This window comes from Eubalaena glacialis, chromosome 12 (genome assembly GCF_028564815.1).
Source record: "Eubalaena glacialis isolate mEubGla1 chromosome 12, mEubGla1.1.hap2.+ XY, whole genome shotgun sequence".
Lineage (NCBI taxonomy): Eukaryota > Metazoa > Chordata > Mammalia > Artiodactyla > Balaenidae > Eubalaena > Eubalaena glacialis.
Window position 1 is genome coordinate 19,935,546 of NC_083727.1, and position 20,951 is coordinate 19,956,496.

At 40.9% G+C, this 20,951-nt stretch overlaps 1 protein-coding gene across 2 annotated transcripts in view; it reads left to right on the forward strand.

The window, feature by feature from the left end:
• EPM2A (EPM2A glucan phosphatase, laforin) overlaps nucleotides 1–17,801 on the forward strand; it is a 125,479-nt gene extending 107,678 nt beyond the window's left edge. Inside the window, exons 4-5 of one of the 2 annotated variants that reach the window (XM_061207372.1) lie at nucleotides 10,531–10,781; nucleotides 17,514–17,801. In XM_061207372.1, coding sequence (XP_061063355.1) covers nucleotides 10,531–10,781; nucleotides 17,514–17,791 — 529 coding nt within the window. In that variant the 3' untranslated portion in view covers nucleotides 17,792–17,801. The remainder of the gene's footprint in view (nucleotides 1–10,530; nucleotides 10,782–17,513) is intronic. The other variant, XM_061207373.1, reaches the window with a different exon arrangement.
• Nucleotides 17,802–20,951: the final 3,150 nt, after the last annotated feature.

A 20,951-nucleotide genomic window follows, 5' to 3' on the forward strand; every position in this document is an offset into this window, starting at 1 on the left:
CTTTTATATTCTTATACAAATTCCTTAGTACATCAGTGAGGCCTGGCATGGTCTTTTCAATCTGTCTCATGCCACACTTCTTCCTTATTCCCCTCACTCCTGTCTCTACGTTTCTCTTGGTTCCTGAAGTATATACCTCTCTTTCTCACCATAAAACATTGTATGTCTTGCTCCTTTTTCTACATCATGTCTCAGGTTTTTTTTTTTTTTGGCCATGTCAAGCAGCATGCGGGATCTTAGTTCCCCGACCAGGGATAGAACCTGTGCCCCCTGCAGTGGAAGCTTGGAGTCTTAACCACTGGACCACCAGGGAAGTCCCTCTATATCATGTCTCAGTTTTAATGTCACCTTTTCAAGGGACATTAAACTGTCTGTAGGAATGTAAATTGGTGCAGCCACTATGGAAAACAGTATGGAGGTTCCTCAAAAAACTAAAAATAGAATTACCATATGATTCAGCAATCCCACTCCTGAGCATATATCCAGACAGAACTGTAAGTCAAAAATATACATGCACCCCTATGTTCACAGCAGCACTATTCACAATAGCCAGGACACGGAAACAACCTAAATGTCCATCGATGAATGGATAAAGAAGATGTGGTACGTATATGCAATGGAATACTACTCAACCATAAAAAGGAATGAAATAATGCCATTTGCAGCAATACGGATGGACCTAGAGTTATCATATTAAGTGAAGTTAGTCAGAAACAGAAAGACAAATACCATATGATATCACTTATATTTGGAATCTAAAATATGAGACAAATGAACTTACCTACAAAACAGAAACGACACAGATATAGAGAACAGACTTGTGGTTGCCAAGGGGGAGGGGGAGTGGAGGAGGGATGAGGGGGAGTTTGGGGTTAGCAGATGCAAACTAGTATATATAGAATGGATAAATAATAAGGTCCTATTGTACAGCACAGGGAACTATATTCAATATTCAATGATAAACCATAATGGAAAAGAATATAAAAAAGAATGTATGTATATGCATAACTGAATCACTTTGCTGTATGGCATAAATTAACACAACATTGTAAATCAACTATACTTCAATTAAAAAAAAAAAATAATGTCACCTTTTCAGGAAGAACCTGCCTGATTGTCTTATTTGAATTCTGATTCTTCTGTGGTTCCCTATTTTAACTCCCTGTTTAAATCCTCAATAGCACATTACAAATTAATTTTATAAATTTTATACATTTTGGATATTTATTCATTTATTGCCTGTCTTCCTCAAAGAAAGTAGGCTCCAATAAGGGCATACCTTGACTGTCTTGCTCACCACCAGTTGTTGAGTACCTGGCAAAAAGCAGGCATCATTACATTTTTCTTGAATAGAAAGGATGACTGTAAAATAAATATAAAAAATTTCACATGCTTAATTTTTTATTACTTCCTTGATCTTCTGTGGTTCCTAATTCATTATGCAAGTGATTAATTTTGAAGAAATCCTTTCAAGTTCATTATGTGAAGAAATATTAAACATGACATTTTACTCTTTCAAGGAATGCTCAGCATTGGAAACAAAATTAACATGCCAAGAGGATATTTTAATGGAGCATTTTGTTGAAATTTGTATCAAGGTAACCAATTGAGGCTGCTAGCCTAGTTATTTGTCTTAGTCTGTGGTACCTTGTGATTGACTTTAAGAAAGGGAAGTGTACTAGTTGCCGTATTTACCAGTACAATCTGTCAATATGACATATAAACCAAATTTCAGGCCAACACATATGCAAAAATAAGAAGAACAAACTCTATGGGACTAAGAGTCTGAAGAAATCATGAGTCTGAGAGACTGTGCTCTTATACATTTCAGGTAATTCTCCATTGAGGCGCATTCCCTGAAAGCCAAGCAAAGGGGCCCAAGACTCTACTGTATTTATCAAAACTATTGATAGATACCTCAAGACTTTAGAACTGAGTTATTAGATCAAGAAAAAAGACAAATAGCCCAGCCAGGGGCCTGATGGTCTCTTCCCCTACGTTGGAGGTGCTCAGGTGATGGATTGAAGGACCTGAGTAAAGGAAGGAGTGTGGGTAGTATTGTGTATAAAGAACAATTTGGCACTGCAATCAAATGTTAGTTGCATTTGTAGAATTCCAAACATCAGGATGAAAGGTGAAAAATATCTATCCAAATGCTTAACTTTAAGTGCACCTGATATATGGATATTTGAAGAGTCTGGATAATTGTATATATTTTAAGTCTGAATTTTAGACCTTATATTCGTTTCCTGGGGCTGCCATAAAAAAGTGCCACCAACCAGATGGCTTAAATAGCAGAAATTCATTGTCTCACAGTTCCGGAGACTAAAAGTATGGGATCAATGTGTCTGTAGGATTGATTTGTTCTGAGGGCTGTGAGGAAAGGATCTGTCCTAGGCCTCTTTCCTTGCCTTGGAGATTGACATCTTATTCCTTTTATCTTCACATCATCTTCTCTCCATATGTGTCTGTGTCCAAATTTTCCCTTCTTATAAGGACACCATTCCTATTGAATTAGCCTACACTAGTGGCTTCATTTTAACTTGATTATCTCTGTAGAGAACCTTCTCTGAATAAAGTTACATTTTAAGGGATTAGGACTTCAACACAGGAATTTTTGGGAAATGCAATTCAACCCATAACAGACCTTCATAATTAATTTACTTAAATGGCATTTTATAATATAGAAAATAAAAGAACATGTCAAAAATATTTGCTTTATGTGGCCAAAAACTACACAGCACATCCCAAAAAATCTAAGAAACTAACTGCACTTATAGAAATTCACATATGCGCTATATAGACTATAGTCTATGACCCATAAGCAAACTATAATAAAACTTTTTTATTGGGACTTCCCTGGTGGTCCAGTGGTAAAGAATCCACCTTACAATGCAGGGGACGCAGGTTTGATCCCTGGTCGGGGGACTAATATCACATGCCGCGGGGCAACTAAGCCCGCATGCCACAACTACTGAGCTCGCGCACCTTGACTAGAGAGCCCGCGTGCTGCAAACTGCAGAGCCCACGCGCTCTGGAACCCACGCATCACAATTAGAGAGAGAAAACCCGCACGCCACAGCTAGAGAGAAGCCCACGTGCCACAATGAAGAGCCTGCATGCCACAATGAAAGATCCCGCATGCCGCAACTAAGACCTGATGCAGCCAAAAAAATATATAAAACTAAAAATAAATAAATCTTTAAAAAAAAAAACAAAAACTTTTTTATTGAGGAAGTTAATTAGCATCACTCTTTAAATTGGAATTTGTCTTTGAGCAGTTATTCAGCCTTAACTGGAGTCTGTTATAAGCACCCTTTGGGGGTAGAAATTTGGCATTAATAACACCTGACACCAGAGAAAAAATTTTCAGCGGAAGGAGCTATATGTGCTAATGAAGCTTGGAGCTTACTAGAGGTTGATTTTAATGTTTCTCTTGCTTTCTCCCTAATGAGATCTAAATTACAGTACTAATAGACTTATTTTCTTCACTTTTTTTTTTTTTTTTAATTATTTTTGGTTGTGTTGAGTCTTCGTTTCTGTGCGAGGGCTTTCTCCAGTCGCGGCGAGCGGGGGCCACTCTTCATCGCGGTGCGCGGGCCTCTCACTGTTGCGGCCTCTCTTATTGCAGAGCATGGGCTCCAGACGCGCAGGCTCAGTAGCTGTGGCTCACGGGCTTAGTTGCTCCGCGGCATGTGGGATCCTCCCAGACCAGGGCTCGAACCCATGTCCCCTGCATTGGCAGGCAGACTCTCAACCACTGCGCCACCAGGGAAGCCCCTTCACCTATTATTTAAAAGCCAGATCACATTTTAATTTCACATCGAATTGCCCATAAAATAATAAATAAGGTAAATGCAGCACAATTATCCATCTTAAGAAATGTGCTCATCTCTTTTTGCTCCTGAATTCTTAGCTGGATTTTGTGAAGAACCTCAGCAAAATCCATTTTCTCTGTCTTTGAAATGGTGCTGTGTTTGTATGGCTAAGAAGAGGGTGCTGCAATTCAAGAGTTGTGGTCTCTTGGTGTGATAAGAAATAAACAAAAGCCTATGTTCATACATTGATCCCACCATTCCTGTGGTTTTCCTAATTTTTTTTCCTGTGGACAAAAAAATAATGCTAATTTTCACCTTCAGGAAAAGGTTATTCTGCCATTTCTTGTGGCCATCAAGGATGGAACGTGCGATGTGGAGTCTATACAGCTGTCTCCTTTCCTGATATCTCTTGTCTTTTCCATGCTCCCTCCTCCTGTCAGCACCCTGTGATGTTTTTGCAAAGTGCTTGGGTGCCCATTCTGCTTGATGTACTCATTACTGCCAGTGAGGCCTCCTTTGACTGACAGCTGAGATGGAGCAAGTGAGTTCTGACTCATATGCTTCAGTAGCTGTTGTACCGTAGGTCCTAGCCTGACGAATGAAGCAATCGGTGTAGTATTGCGATGTGATTACCTGGAACCACAAATCCAGATTCACTCAAATGAATGAAACTGATTTTGATTTGCAGTCCAAGAAAGTAAGGTTCCAGAATGTCAGCCATCCATTTCTTTCCCCTGGTCTTTAACCAAGTTGTGATATGACTAGGATGGATTTTATTTAAATTCAATCTTGTTGAATCATAGTGGCAATAGCCAAAACCCAAGTGAATAATTTTTTTCTACAATAGTACATTCTTAGTGGATATAACTGTGTTAAGTATTTGGCATGACTCAGAAAGAGATTTAGTTTTGATGTTTTGGAAGATAATATGCATTAAACATAAGGACACATGTTCTCACAACTACTCTCTTATAACAGAGTTTCCAATTCCTCACTCTCTGTCTAGGAATCATTTGCAGTCTTGAAACTATTTTTGGAGAAAGTAAGGGCTTCACTTTATATGTCCATGTGTAGAGCTGAGCAGGTCCACATCCTCTCATCTCCATATTTTTCACCGCTACTAAAAGGTATTGAGATCTATGTACTCAGCTCCTCCTGCCTGTTTATTGGGATCTGCTAGGCTAGTGGTTCTGGAATCTAGCTACATATGTAATATATGTAATATGGTTAATTTCTAAAAAAATAAAGTAAAAATCAATTCACAGAATCTGAGGCCTCACTTTAGAGCCACTTTATGAGTATCTCTGGGGTAGATCCTGGTAATAGAAGTTTTTACAAAAGCACTGCATGTGACTTGAATGCAAAGCCAGATCTGGGAACTTCTGTTCTGAGTTGACTGAGTGTCAATGCCCATTTGGTACAGTGGTTTCTCTTTGACCTTTCCAAATAATCTATAGTGGAGCTGCCAGAAATCTCTGCTGTAATTCATGATTGATAGTGAGTTATTCATAAAATAGTTCTCTGGAAGTTTTATGATGTCATTTACAATATAATTGTAAGCTATGCTTTTTATTCTGTTATTGTATCTTTGAAGTTTGGTATGTCTTGCATTAAAACTACCTTTACAGAAGATTTTTTATTCCCTAAATCTTATATTTCAACAAATTTCTTATCACCTTTACAAAAAAATCCTGATTTAAAAAATCATTTAAAGTATCATTGACACCAAAAGAAGATTAAAACTAAGATGAGATGAGTAAAAATTGATTTTTAATGGTGTCAAATCATTCTCTTTTGAATGAAGTAAAAGTTTAATTACTGTTTAGAAAGGACATCATGCATCTTATCACTATAGTGTATCGTGTAACTAGAAATGTATCACCTACTATTGAGAAAACAAACTGAAATAGGATGCATATAAAGGGCACTTTAGCTGCCTGATTAAGTAGAATCTATTGATCTATGTGTTTCCAACAAGCCCAGTATTTTGTCTCTATATCCCATGTAATGGTTCAGTATAATTTACTTTACAACTTCAATTCTCTATCCTTCACTACACTGCTTGTTTTCAGAATTTATCTTTAGTTATCCGCCTCCTAGGTTCAGAACATCTTACTCTAAAAAAATCAGGAATTATTTTATATTAATTTCTTAAATATGTACTCTGACTTCTAGCATTGTTAGAGGAAGAATTAATAATGTTAAGTAAAAGTTCGAAGTATCTGGTATAGAAACTGGTGTTATTTGTGTGTGAGTATGTGTGGGTGTGTATTTCAAGGGCTTATTTCCATTAGAAACTTGATGTGGGAAATATATATGTTAGGGTACCAACTTTGGGCCTATTTATCTTTGATTTGTTCTGAGTTTCTTAAGGTTACTGGCTAGTTTAAATACATTTGAAGACCAGGGCTGAATGAGATGATAAAATAACACCTTTTTTTTTAGCAACACAATGTGATCTATATATTGAGTCTGGTTTTGGATTCTGATTTCTTATTTTATAGGGTCAAATGTCCTGATTTACCCTTTATATATCTCTATGAACTACTCTTTGGTATATATGCAAATCTTGCATGCCAGCCACTTTGTTTTGGCATTTATTTACTAGTTAAATACTAAATGCTCCCACTCAAAGAGTACAGTACTCAAGAGAACTCTAGATAACATTTGGAATTTAGCTTACCTGTCATGAATATTCATTTTAATATGTAACCAGTCCACTTCAAAATTTGTACAGTAAAAGTACACTATTGTTCAGAGGGTTGTATAACTGAGGTGTCCACTTCCTTCTTTTTCCAGCTGAGTGTTCTTAAGTATGCTCAGTTAAACCCCAAAGTATAGGTAAAGCAGCCCAACACTATTACCTACTAGGCATCCAGCAGGTTGCTGCAGGAGGAATCTTTATGGAATAATGGAAGGAAGGATGGAACATCTATATAGGGGAAGGTTCCTACTCTCACTGAACAGCCGGAGTGAAGGGGCAACGACCAAGGGGATGTGAAGTTTCCATTCCTGCAAAGACCAAATACTCAGCTAACAGTGTCCTGGCCAAGCATAGCTCTGGGGTACTCTAAATGTGTCCCTGCTGGTGGTCTTTCTCTCAGTTCACTGGGCCCAATGGGGTGTCTAAGAAGTCTTTGGAGTCAGAAATAAGGTTTAAAAAAATCCTTTGGATCCTGTGCCCTTCTTCACAGCACCTGGGTTTCTCTTTGTTTTAAATTTTATCCTTTTATTGCTTCCATAATAATCATCAATATCCACAAGGAAATTCCTAATAACCCATTATACTTAGAACCCAAGCGGCAATAAAAATTGGTTTATCCTCTCCTGGAGAGTAAGTAGGGTTCAAGCTTTAGAAAGATGATGCTTGATCTTGTAAGATATTTTCATTGAGGATGGATAATACCCACATTTGAGGATTAGTCAGTTGGCTTCTTAATGTTAACATCCACAATGACAACAACAACAACCAAAGGAGAATGACTAGCTGGATTTCGTATTATGAAATAGGGTGAATAGTCTACGCTCTGCAGCATTCAAACGAAGGATACATAGAACAATGAAAAATTATATGAATAGTCATTTCAATATCAAATAAATTACTAAAATAGGTAAATTATAATAACTAGACATAAACTCCACTAGTATTTATTGTGTATCCACTAGTGTCAGACTTATTCAAATACATTACTTAATTGTATTTACTCCTTACAAAATTCCTATGAATTAGTTATTTTTAGACCCATTTTAAAGATGAGCACACCAAAGGCTCAGAGATGATAAATAGGTTGGCCTAAGGTCAGACAGTTATTACCAAGTGCTTTTAAAAATATTGTGCTAAAATTGGTATTTGAACCCAGTTTTTCTAGCTTGTGTTTAGTGCCCTTTCCATTATGCCACACTTAACATGTTATCCTGCTGTTCAGTTATCTAATATTAGGCTTTTGCTTCATTCTCTATATCTCTCTTCATATACACACATACATACATACTTACATATTTTCAAATATGACATGGAATCATATTATCATCAGAATATTGTAGCTGATGAGCCACAAACTCTGTGTCAGATATGTTGGTCTTACTCCTTCTCCACATTCCTTTTCTTTCTACAAAAAGTAAAGAGTTCTATTCCAGTTTTCTTCCCCTAAACGAAGGTTTCCTAACCTCCACTTTATTGACATTTTGGAGAAGATAATTCTTTGTTGTGGGGAGCTGTCCAGTGCATTGCCGGATGCTTAGCAACATCTCTGGTCTCAATCTACTAGATGTCAGTGTGATAATCAAAAATGTCTCCATAATCACTGTTAAATATACTTTGGGAAGCAAAACTGTTCCCAATTGAGAATGACTGCTCTAAACTTAAAATGAAAGTAACTAAATAAAAGTGTAGTCCCTCTGCCCTGTTTCTTCCCTGCATATTAGAGACTTTAAGCAATTAGTTTATTTAGGCTTTGTATTAGTCAGAACAAGTCAAGTTAGGCTGTGGTAACAAACAATGCCAAAATTGGCTTAACACAATGAGCTGTTAGCTCTCTGGGCTGCTGTCCTCCCTGAGTTAGGTTACCATACAGGTGACTTCAGCTCCTAGAAGCTCAGCATCCACATGCCTTCATACTCATTGCAGCAGGGAAAGAGAGAGTGGAAGATCATGCATAAGGTCTTAAGTATGTCCCTCTGAAGTCACACCGGTCACTTCAGCTTACGTTTAATCGACAAAAGCAAGACACGTGGCCATATCTAACTTTGAGGTGGAGAGGAAGTTTAGTCCTCCATGCTTGAAAGGGGATACCTGGGAACACTGGTGAGCATACGTGATGCCTGCCACCGTCATCTAAGAACTATTGTCTGAACGCCCTGTAATGAACCTAGTAAGGTTCTAGGTTACATGAATCAAGTAAAGTTTGAAATAGATTATTCACCTATTAGTTCTGGAGAGAATGTACGCATGTGAAATAATCAGTGAACAAGACAACATATACCATATGCAACAGATTATAATAACATGCGTTCAATTTATATATTAATTTGGAAAATATTTACATTTTTAAGATACTTACATTTTATGATTTTAAGTCTTGCAACTAAAGAGCATGGTATATCTTTTGGGTTCTGGGACCTAATTCCAATGTGTGGGGGAGGGAGTGTTCTCACACATCCAAGCAATTCTCCAGAGACCAGCTTGGTGTCCTGCAGTTCAATTCAATTCTGACACTACCTCCCTACAGACAGCATCAGATTCCACAGGTTAAGGGCTCAGTCACACAAGACCCAGCCCCCAACCTGCCTTCAGAAGCCAGTTGCAAACCCAGGTTGTTACCCGTGTTTCTGATTTACTGGCTACGGATTGGAGATTCCCCATACCTCTCCTTAGACTTGAGTTTGATTAATTTTCTAGAGCAGCTCACAGAACTCAGAGAAACATTTTACTTCCTAGATCACCAGTTTATTATAAAAGGGTGTAACTCAGCGACAGTCAGATATAAGAGACACCTAGGGGAAGCATGGGGAAAAGGGCAGGGCCTTCTTCTCTCAGTTCCATGTGTTCACCAACGTGGAGGCTCCCCAAACCCTGTTCTTTTGGGTTTTTATGGAGGCTTCATTTCATAGGCATGGTTAATAAAATCATTGGCCAAAGGTGATTGATTCAACCTCCAGCCCCTCTCCCCTCCCAGGAGGTCAGGGGGTGGGATGAAAATTCCAACTCTCTAATCACAAGGTTGGTGCCCCCTGGCAACCAGCCCCCATGCTTAGGTGTATTCCAAAAGTTACCTCATTAACAAAAGACACCGTTACGCCTCTCATCACTTAGGAAATTTCAATGGTTTTAGGAGCTCTGTGCCAGAGATGGTTATGAAGAGCAAATATATATTTCTTATTATAAATCACAATATCACAGTATGTCTCTCTATTTATTCGTTGTTGTTTTCGTAATGTCCTCTAATAAAATTTTATAGTGCTTTCTGGTTAAAGGTATTCCTAGATGTTTTATAATTTTGTTGTTATTTTTGAATGAGATTTTCCCTGCTCCTCCCATTCTATTTCTACCTGGCTATTGGTAGTACAGAGAATGGTTGCTTGATTTTTTTTATATTTTCCTTCATCCAGATATCTTAATACTTTTAATATTTTTCATAGCTTTTGTAGTTTAATCTCTTTTTCAGAGTTACATTTCCTCTTCTTACATTGTAGCATTAGGTGAATCATACAATGTTGATACTAATGGAAATAATCTTTACTTTGATTTTATTTAAAAGAAGATTGTTGATTATTAGTTTCTGTTAATCTCATACTATTCGAAATTTTTGTATAGAGTTCTAAACAGGAATGAATGCTGAATTTTAGCACATATTTTCCAGAATTAATCATAGGAGTTTTACATTTAATTTGTTAGTATTTGAAATACGTTGACGGGTTTCCTAATATTGAATCACATATACATTCCTGGAATAGGTATAACTTGGTGGACTTACTTTAATATATTGCTAGATTTGGTTTGCTAATGCTTATTTCCTGGCGTTCTAGTTAATTGAATCATTTGTTTCCTCCAAAACACCACCACCAGTATTTCGGTCTTTTGATAATAATATTGGTTCTCATATTCTTAATACAACTTTTCCTGTTCCAGCTTTAAAGGTTAATTGCGTTTTAATACTACATGTTTTATGCAGCTCCTATAACACCAACAATAGTAATAGTTGACTCCATGTGTTCTTATTAGAATTCTACCAAATATCTGGCTGGGTAGCTGCCCTCGCCAAGTGGAACATGTAACCATCAAACTGAAGCATGAACTGGGGATTACGGCTGTAATGAATTTCCAGACGGAATGGGATATTGTACAGAATTCCTCAGGCTGTAACCGCTACCCAGAACCCATGACTCCTGACACTATGATTAAGCTGTATAAGGAAGAAGGCTTGGCCTACATCTGGATGCCGACACCGGATATGAGCACTGAAGGTAAGCATGAGAAGGAGCTTTCTGGCTCCTTGTTGAATGTGTTTCAAAGAAGCCCTTGCTGGTTTTTTGCCTGTCTATCTGTCTGTCTGTCTGCCTATCTACCTACCTACCTTGCTGTCTGTAACTGAATGACCTAAACGTGAATGACAGATATGGAATAAATATAAGGTTTTTGGTTTAATATATTTAATATATATATATCTTTTGACACCTTGGCTAAGATTCTGTTTAACATGGGTCCTTCGATTTATTTATTCATTAAACAAGCGCTCGAACCCTTGTCCCCTGCATTGGCAGGCGGATTCTTAACCACTGCGCCACCAAGGAAGCCCAAGGCACACTTTTGATCTCATGGTAAGAGACAGTAAGGCAAGTTCAAAACTAATTATAGTAGAAAGAAGAATGTGATGAGAGGGATGAGTCCTGCGCACTAGGAGGGTTATGGCATGGGAGGAGCACTTTTACGGCGGAGCGCAGGGAGGCTACATGAGCATCCTGGGATTTGAGGTGGGCGTGGCAGGTCAAGGTAGAGGGAGAAAGAGCGTGCCAGGTGGAAGAAACAACCGAGGCACAGAGGCATGGTGTTTTAGAGGAACGATCTGAATTTCAGCCTGGCTGTGGAGGAGGGTTCTTGTTTGTAGAAAGGAGTGGAGCCAAGAGAACAAGTCACACGAATAATATCAACCAGATGTCAGCAGGGGGCAGCAGAGAGCTATGGACTGGCGCAGGCTGAGGGAGTTTGGTGAACTGCTATTCTGGGGGAAAGAAGGAAGACAGTGATGGCCAGGGAGGAAGCGTCTCGATCATCAGCCCTCTTCCCCGCAAAGTACATTACGTATCAAACACTCTTCTCAGTAATTTCATACATTAACTCATTTAATTCTCAAGACAAGAGTCCAGGCGGATGTTGTAGTCATCTGCATTTTGCAGAGGAAGAGAATGAGGTACAAAAAAGTTAAGTAACCTGGCCTATGTCATATAGCAGAGACACAGCCTGGATTTCACCCCAGGCAGTCACGCACAGAACACTGCTCCTGACACCATACGATGAAGCTTCTCTACATGCTCACGTGGACTCTTCATGCCCTTTCTGCAGACCACCACCCGCACTTTCAGTCTGTCACGTACGTCGTCAGCTGGAGTTAGACAAAGTCATGAGTTTCCAGGGAGGCAGCTTGTCACCCCAGAGTGTCCCAGGACCTTGGCCATCTTGGCTCTTAATGAATCTTTATGGTCCTCCTGGCCGGGCTAGACCCCTTTGTGGGTCCATCTGAACTGAACTATCACTGGGGATGTATAATTTTTCTTCCTGAAGGAGGAGACAGTTTGGTTACTCTTCTTGGTAATTAATGCTGATCCAAAGGAGCTTGATTCAGCTGCAAGAGCTCTGTCTTTTTTCAAGGAATTAAAAAAAAAACACCTTATTTGCACAGAAGAGCACTGGTCGAATCTAGGTTATATTTGCCCTGTCCAGTTTGCTTCTCTGGTTTCAAAATGGAGAAGGTCGTTAGGACAGTGTGCCTGTAGCCTCTAGGGAGTGTTTTGAGTTTCGCTTCTTTGGTTGTCATCTTAGAGCACTGTTATCCTGTTGGAGTAGGATGTGAGACGAGGCTCAGAGAAGCTGAGATAAATATGGCCTGCTCCACCCCGTGCACTGATTCTCCAAAACCCTGCTGACTGATAGGCAATTTGCTTGATAGTTTGGGAATATACTGAAGCCTGATGGAAAATTCTACCTCCAAAGACCCACTGTCATGGTATTAAAACCTTTGTCGGGGAGGGGTGGGTGGGTTACGGAGTCACCAAGACCCAGTCATACAACGGAGCGTCTTCCACACTGAGGCACTTTGGAAACATGAAATGGCAGCAAAATGAAAGCTCCCACTTGAAAAAGACCAAACCCCAAGACTAAATAAAGGGTTTCTTTGGTTCAGCATAACCTGTGGGGGGTAATCAAAGAGTTAACACCACTCCTGAGTCGCCGAGGAATTTCTGACCAATAGATCAATCTCTGCGGCTCACAACATTAGCACAATGAACACACAGATTAATTCAGCTGAATATTTTTAGAACTCTAGAGAAAAATCCATCTGGAAGTGTTTTGAGCCGCAGCATAATGCTGTCAGATAAAGTCTGAGAAAGAAGACAGTTTGTTAGGCCTGACTGTCACCACTGGTTGTCACAGACCTGGTACAATCAATTGTGCCGTCGATTCTTTCTCTTGTACTTTTTGTCATATGCAGTGGGGCTGGGGTTGTTTAGGTTTTTCCTTTTCTTTTCTTTTTTTTTTTTTTTTAATTTTGGTTTGTGTCTTTCACCTGAGGAACAAAAAGCTCCCAAATCTAGCACTCACCTGAAAACATAAAATCTGTTCATTAAAAGTCAGTTTTCCTTCACACAGGAAGTACTCAGATTGGGTTTTGACCTCTGTAAGCGGAGTGTTGTTTATAACAAATGGTTTACCCTTGTCTCCCAAATGGGTTAACATGGTCCCCAGAGCCACCCATTTGTGGTCACAGTCTTAGTTCTTTCTCTGACTCAGCATGCTAAATTCGGTGCTGCCATGAGGCGAAGACACTGGCCTTGGAGCCACTCCGCCTGGGCTTGAGCCTTATCACCATCACGTGATACGGGCAGGCTCGTTCCTGCACTTGGAAAATGGGGAATAATAATTGCAGACTTACACGATTATAACAATAGAATAAAATAATTGAGATGAAAGTGCTTTGAAAATTCCAAAGTTGGGACTATAATATTAGTGCCAAGTTCTTCAGTTTCTACCAAAGGGCGTTACAGATAACATAGACCTCATCAATATTCAGGAAAAGAAGATGTGCTCAAATAAAATAGTAATATATTCAGCCATAAATCTGCCTCTGGATTAAGAAAGGAAAGATGTGTGTGTGTGTGTGTGTGTGTGTTGGAAGGCTGAAAGTTGTGCCAGGAATGATTTCTTTCAGGGTCAGCCTTAGGTCAACCTCAGATATCTTTAGGGACTCCCCACTCCCACTTATTTCAGGCCCCCTCATGCCTCAGGCCCCACCATGCCCTTGTCCTCTTTCTCACCTGTGCTTGCTTGCTCATTGCATGTTTTCAGGTAGCTTTTAATCATTCCAGAGTTGGATTAGCCTGGAGGAGATGTGGACCAGAAATTTAGATAAGAGGGGTCTCGGACTGTCTCAGATCAAATCGGTATTAACGGGTTTTTTTACATTGTTTTAATTCATGTATTTAATTAATGTTTATTGAGCATCTATGGAGAGTCAAGGCCTGTTTTAAATTCCAAAGTAAGAATCACAGATGGTGGAGTGTTTTGTTGGACCTGCACAGGCTTTAAAATTTTCAACTTAGTTGCCAACACTTAAAATTTGGAATATTTTACATGAAAAAATCAGTGGTTCTCTTTTGCCTTGGGGTGTTATTGTTTTTAAAAATGGAAACATTTTATCAAATTAAATTCTATATGGCATCTAAATATATGAAACATAAAAATTAGAGGATCTGGTTGACGCTGGCTTTACTGTGTGAGCCCTGACCCTGGGGACCGTCTTGTGATTCCTTGGTGGGTTACGTATTAGCTCAGGCTCCCTAGAATGGGTTTTCAAGCAGAAGGACATGCGCCTTTAGGGCACAGATGGCCCCTCGAGGGTAGGGGCAGAGGTGCTGAATCCCACGGAGGGTGTTACCGTCCCCCAGGAGTGAGGGCCGCAGCATGACCAGGTAAGTGGGGGCAGGGACTGACTGAAAATTCAGATTGACAGCATAGTGGCCAGCAAGTGCCATTGACCAGGTAGGTTAGGGAAGGACAATAGTACAGAGGTTAAAACCAGAGGCTTTAGAATCTGGATGGCTGGGTTGGAGGTGACCATTAGGGAATAACCTTGGGCAAATCTCAGATACAACTGAGGATAATAATAGTACCAACCTCAGAGCTGTTGAGAGGTAGCTATAAAGGAGCTATTGCACACACAGTGCTTAGATCAGTGCTTGGCAGGTAGAAAAGGCTCAGTACGTGTTAGCTGTCATCACTCAAAACAGGGTCAAAGTCAAGGAGGGCTCCAGCTGAAGCCAGGTTGAGAGGGGTGGGCCCCCTAGACTGACTGCTTCTCTGGCTCTCCTTTTTATTCTTTATTCATTCTTTATGTTATTTAAATAATTGTGTGACAGTTCTTAAGTGGGACGGCTGAGTGATTCTAGGAGAAGACAACTGGTGGGTGAGACCTGTGTTTAAACTGGGAGCCTTCTGGAGTTTCCACGTGGCAGCTGACATTTACATTCCAGGATTATGTGTCTGAGCTCACTGAACCTTAAACTAACACAAATCCCTTTTCAACTTCTAAACTGTGTACATACCTGTTGAAGAATCTTTTACAGATAAAAAGGAGAGGAGGAGATACTAGGTCATTTCGGCCATTTGGTGCAAACCCTTCCTTGGGGAACCTCTGGCCAGAAGGAAGGTCAGCAGAAGGGATCTTGATGGGTCCATATAGACGTGGCCGGGGCAGGCTGGCCCCACTGATGCTGCAAAAGCTGAGCCTTGGCTCTGGGACTCTGCAGCAGCTCCTCCTGCAAATGTCCACTGTGGTTTACTTGTGTATTTGGCATTTGATGAAAACCCATATTAAAAATGTTTATGTTTATTTCCTGGCAATGAACATGGTAACTGGAGAGGCAGCCGTAACAGGGAACTTGAAAAGTGATGCCAGCTGTGGCAGGAGCAGGAGTAACCCAAGCTTCCCAGATCCGTCACTGGTATTTCCCTTACTGGACAACATTACTTAAAGTAAACCTCTAACATGCCCTCAGCGGAACAAAAGCTGTGCCCTTGAACAGGCCTTGCCCTTATCAGCAGGGTCGCTCAAACAGACCTTGGAGATTTTGCCTCCTCTGATCTCTCAACTCAAATGGTGGACCAAATACACAGTCCTTTCCCTGAGACATACAGCAAGACACCTCTCTGGTACATATGGTGTCTTCTGCCTTGTTACATCTCCGGTGATACTTACTGCCTCTAGGAGAGGGCCATGAGTAACTGACTGTATGGCAGGCCCACCTAGCTCTAACCTCAGAGCACCCTGCAACCAAGCACAGAAGCATAGATCAGTTAAAGTTTATGGCTCAGTTTGGACTCTGGGAAATCAAGCAAGGCTTGGAGCTGGTGTGTCTCCAATTCAGATGCCTTCAGGGACAAGGCAGGGAACATGAAAGTGTGGCAACAGGTACTGGCAAGAGATGGAGCTTCAGGAACTTCAAAGTGTGCTCTGCCTCAAGCATTCCTGTTAAAAGCATCTCTAAACTGCCGCGTGGGGCCTTTAGATCCCTTAGTCAGAGGGAGTAACAGAGCACCAGAAGCAACTAGAATATTATCTGGTTTCCATATCGATCTCCTGCTCTGACCTCAGAGCAGGGTGAGCCTGAAGCTAAGTGCTACCCCCCTCGCACCCCCTGCCCCAGCAGGGAGGTGACTTCAGGCCACAATGGGATTTTGGTAACTCTCTCCTTCTAAGGTGGTGATGCCTGATTGCAATGTGTGGTGTTGGTCCCTTCAAGGCATTTTAAAAAAGGACATCTAAGGAAAGTCTAAACTTACTTGAGCAGCTCTCATGGGAGAATTCCAGGCCTCATGAAATCATTTGAGGGAGGGGTTTTTCCCACCTCTGCCGTCATCCAACGGGATGGCAATGTGAGGGCCGGACAGGGCATTCTCTGTGGCCCTCGGAAGGTCGCCCCAGGGCTGTGGTGTCTCCATGTGGTTGAGGACAGAGAGCAGCTGGAGAATGTGAGGTCATAGCACAGAGTTTTCATCCAGGACTCTGTATAGTTTCCCTCTTTAATCCTTTCTTGAAGTAATTTATAATGACCATCCTCCACTCTCCAAAAAAATCCACTAAATTCATTTTGCTCTGAGAATCTGTGAGCAGAAGAAACTCCAGGCATCCAGGAGTTTGTTGGTTTTAGGGGGCTCTCTGTCCCTAGGATGATGAAAAGGGCCTGAGTCCAACGAGCCTCAGCAGAGCATTGTATATCCTGTCTCAGTGTGACGAGGGGAAGACATTGGATCATCTAATCATCAAGATAGTAGCCATAGAGCAGCAACACCTATAATCATAATTGCACAGTAAAGGAGAAATTGAATCAGTTTTAATACACACTGCATCATGAGGGAATACATGAATGACTGGCTATCCCACATGTATCAATTAATAACTTAGCCATTTCATTGGACAAACTAAAATTAGCCTATGTTGAAAAAGTCAGATTGACTCCTTTAACCAATATGGACTAACTCTGTTTTGGATTTACCTGGAAGATCCTTTTGGATTAAAGGAAATTCAGGTGACAGGACCTGTGAGCTTCTCTTTGAAATCCTTTAAACCTCTGCCCAATCTGTACAGACCATTCTGATGGATGTAAAAATCCATTCCTCTGAGGATAGGCGGTAGTGAAATTATCTTTGAAGGGAGATTTGCACGGATGCAGACGTCATTCAAAGGAAAATGAAGTGAAGATTCAGAGCTGACCTATTGCCTCTGGCTGCTCTTTCCACTTTATAATTAGCAGGTTTTGATATTGTCTCACCTTTTCTTTCAAAACAAAGGAGTGAAGCAAGCTCCGACATCCCTGCCCCTCCCGCCAAAACATTGTGATTTCTCAGTGCGCTGGAGGAGTGACTATTAGCGGCAACACGGGGTTCACTTCTCACTGGTCTGTGCTGTGCTCTCTCAATCCCAGGCCGCGTCCAGATGCTGCCGCAGGCGGTGTGTCTCCTCCACGCGCTGCTTGAGAACGGACACACCGTGTACGTGCACTGCAACGCCGGGGTGGGCCGCTCCACCGCCGCCGTCTGCGGCTGGCTCCAGTACGTGCTGGGCTGGAATCGCAGGAAGGTGCAGTACTTCCTCGTGGCCAAAAGGCCGGCTGTGTACATTGATGAAGACGCCTTGGCCCAGGCAGAGGAAGACTTTTATCAGAAATTTGGGAAGGTTCGGTCTTCCATATGCGGTGTATAGGTGATGGATCTGCCTCCCCTCCCTCCCGGTTTCCTTACGAAGCCTGGAGTGATGCTTGTAAATGACCTAGAAACCAAGATTCTTCCTCAACTGGAAAGACGGGTCCTGGCTTCTCCCCTGACCTGCCTTCTTTAGTCTGGCACTGACTTTTGGTTACGCTTTGGTTGAACTGTATCTTCCTTGGAATATTTTGCAAAGGAAGCTGTAACTGACACACAAGAAGAGTCCACAAGCAGCTGGACTGTGCAGTGTGGTTCTGGCATCAGACAGAAGGTGAATGGGTGCAGTTCTGTGCCTGCAGGCAGCTCGGCCCCTTCAGCATGCTGGCTGCTTTGCGGTACTGTGACCGCACGACTGACCTTGCTTGTTGTGTTGTGACTTGGCTTGCAGAAGAAAAGGTTGGGAGTTATGTAGATGGCGTCACTGCGTGTGTCCATGCACACACACACGTACATACACGCACAGCTTTTCTGCTGAACTGAGATGGAATTATAAAGTAAGAGTTGGTCATTTGACCAAAGAAGGGAATAAGTGTGGGCGGGAGCCTAGGCTATGATAAAGTAAGAGCCACATATGACCCAAAGCGATGACTTTCTAGACTTTTTTTTTTCTTTTTTTTGCATTCTGCTTCATGGTTGTTAAAATGTGTTCCAAGGCCTCGCCTTCCTTCTCTACCCACAACCCTGTGTGACAGCCTCAGTTAGCATTATTATCTCTATTTGTTTTAGCTGAGGCTCCGGAAGCAGAGGGAGCGTGCCCAAGGTCTCATGGCTGGTCAGGGACAAGCTGGAGTTTATCACCCAGGTTTATTTGACTCAGTGCTTTTTCAACACAACCTGTGGTTTTGCCAGCACAAAGTTCAGTCTTTCTCAGAGGAAGGTCGATTTTTTTGCAGCAGTTTCTACAGTGAGAAATGGAACAGTGTTCTGATCAGTCACCATAGAATTCAGGAAAGTAGTTATCCTGATTTAAACCATGGGGGCTGTCTCAAGGCCAGAGTGGCCTGAGCCGCACATAGCTCACAAGAGGAGCTGTATTCGCAAAAGAGCCCCAAGTGCCAAAGTCCACAGACAATTGTTCCACAGTTTAGGAGTGATCCTGCGTTATCCCCCAGTTTAATACAAAACACAGTTACTATGCCTCCAGACTATGCAACTCACTATCCTGGGTTCTATAGGAAATATAAAGATTAATAAGATGTTGTCGGGCTTCCCTGGTGGCGCAGTGGTTGAGAATCTGCCTGCCAATGCAGGGGACGTGGGTTCGAGCCCTGGTCTGGGAAGATCCCACATGCCGCGGAGCAACAGGGCCCGTGAGCCACAATTACTGAGCCTGCGTGTCTGGAGCCTGTGCTCCGCAACAAGAGAGGCCGCGATAGTGAAAAGGCCCGCGCACCGCGATGAAGGGTGGCCCCCGCTTGCCGCAACTAGAGGAAGCCCTCGCACAGAAACAAAGACCCAACACAGCCATAAATAAATAAATTAATAATTTAAAAAAAAAAAAAAAGATGTTGTCTTCATAAAGCTCATAGCCTAGAAAAAGCCCTGTGTTCAGTCAGGTGCACTGCAGAGTTGAGCTAGTAATGATTTGCTGGAATGTGGAAGGGGAAGTAACTTTTATTGGGTACTTCTTATGTGCTAGATGCTTTAAATCTTATTTAATGTAATCTTCACGGTACCTTATGAGGGAGATTTTATTATCTCCGTTATATAGATGAGGAAACTAAGACTCAGAGAGATTAAATCAACTGTCCTCTATCACACGGTGAATAAATAGATGAAATAAGATACAAAACTAGGTTTGTCTGACTCAAAGCCCACACTTCTTCTGTTAAAATAAAATGCTTATTTATTTTTCTCCTCCTCCTTTTCTTCCATAAACATTTATTGATAGATATGAGAGACTCTGATTTAGGAAGTATGGGGATAAGAAGGGCGAAAGGTAAGTCCCAGTGGAGTTCAGAGGAGGGAGAAGCATCTTATAAATGGGACTCAAAGGAGATGGCATTTAATTTGGGCAGAGAAGGCTAGACAGGACACATGTATCCTACAATTTTACAAACTTAAATTTATAAGCCAGGATTAAGTAATGTGAAGTCTAGTTCTCTTGCTAAAAATAAGTAGAAATACCTATGGTATTCGAGTAACCCACAGTCATAAGGTGTTATGTAAAATTTAATCTTAAAAATGGAATATTTCTAACTAATTATATAAATGTGTGTGTGTGTGTGAGAATTTCTTTAATGTCTACGAAGTCCAGCTACATAACCTCGACTATAGAAAGACTTTTTTGGGGTGGATTTTCCCCTTTTTTGCTTTGATAGACAAAATCAGTTTAGGGCTATTAAAAATGTTTTGGAAAAACTTATCATCCTCAGTGAATGGAATGTCCAATGTATTTCAAAATCACCTGGAACTTTTGCTAAATAAAAGCATTAAAAATGACCTCTGTGTACAGGATTTTTTAAAATGTTGTTAATTTAGTCTGAAATCCAGAAGAACAAACTGTGTTTCCTTATTTGTTAAAAGAGGCATTCGGCTGAGCTAAATTGTTTTTTCCTTATCGCTCTCATTAGCTGATCAAAATTGGCAGTTACAGGACAAAAGAAAGTCAAAGGTGGGGGCACCACAAAGAAGTGAGGATGGAAAGCTCAAGGGTGTGTCAGAGAAAATAAAAGCAGATATTGTGCCGTTAGCTGCTTGTCACTGGCATTAACAAAACTTTCCAGTCACAGATTTTTCAAAGAACAACATAAGATCTCACTCAGGGTAAAGAGATGTCCCAATAAGTTTACTTTCTTATAGACTTGAAACATTATCCTTCAATTATTTTGTGTGCCTATGTTAGGAAAAAATTAAGAAAAGAAACACTCTTTTGACCAACATTAAGGTGTGGGTGAAAACCACTTGCCTTGGCCTAAGAAATAATGATGAAAAAATGTGGTTAGGACTTTGGAACCTGTAAAGAAGTAGTGAAAGGAAACATCAAGGACGAGCTAGCTAGGAAATGAGAACTTCCACACATGAAAGAATACTGAATTGCTAAACGTAGAGTCAGTTTGATCAAAAGTTAAAACTGTCCCTTTTGAGATGCCTTCTTCACTGTTACCTGTGAGGCGCAGTCTCTCTGGCTACAGCAAGTAATAAACCTAACTTTGTTG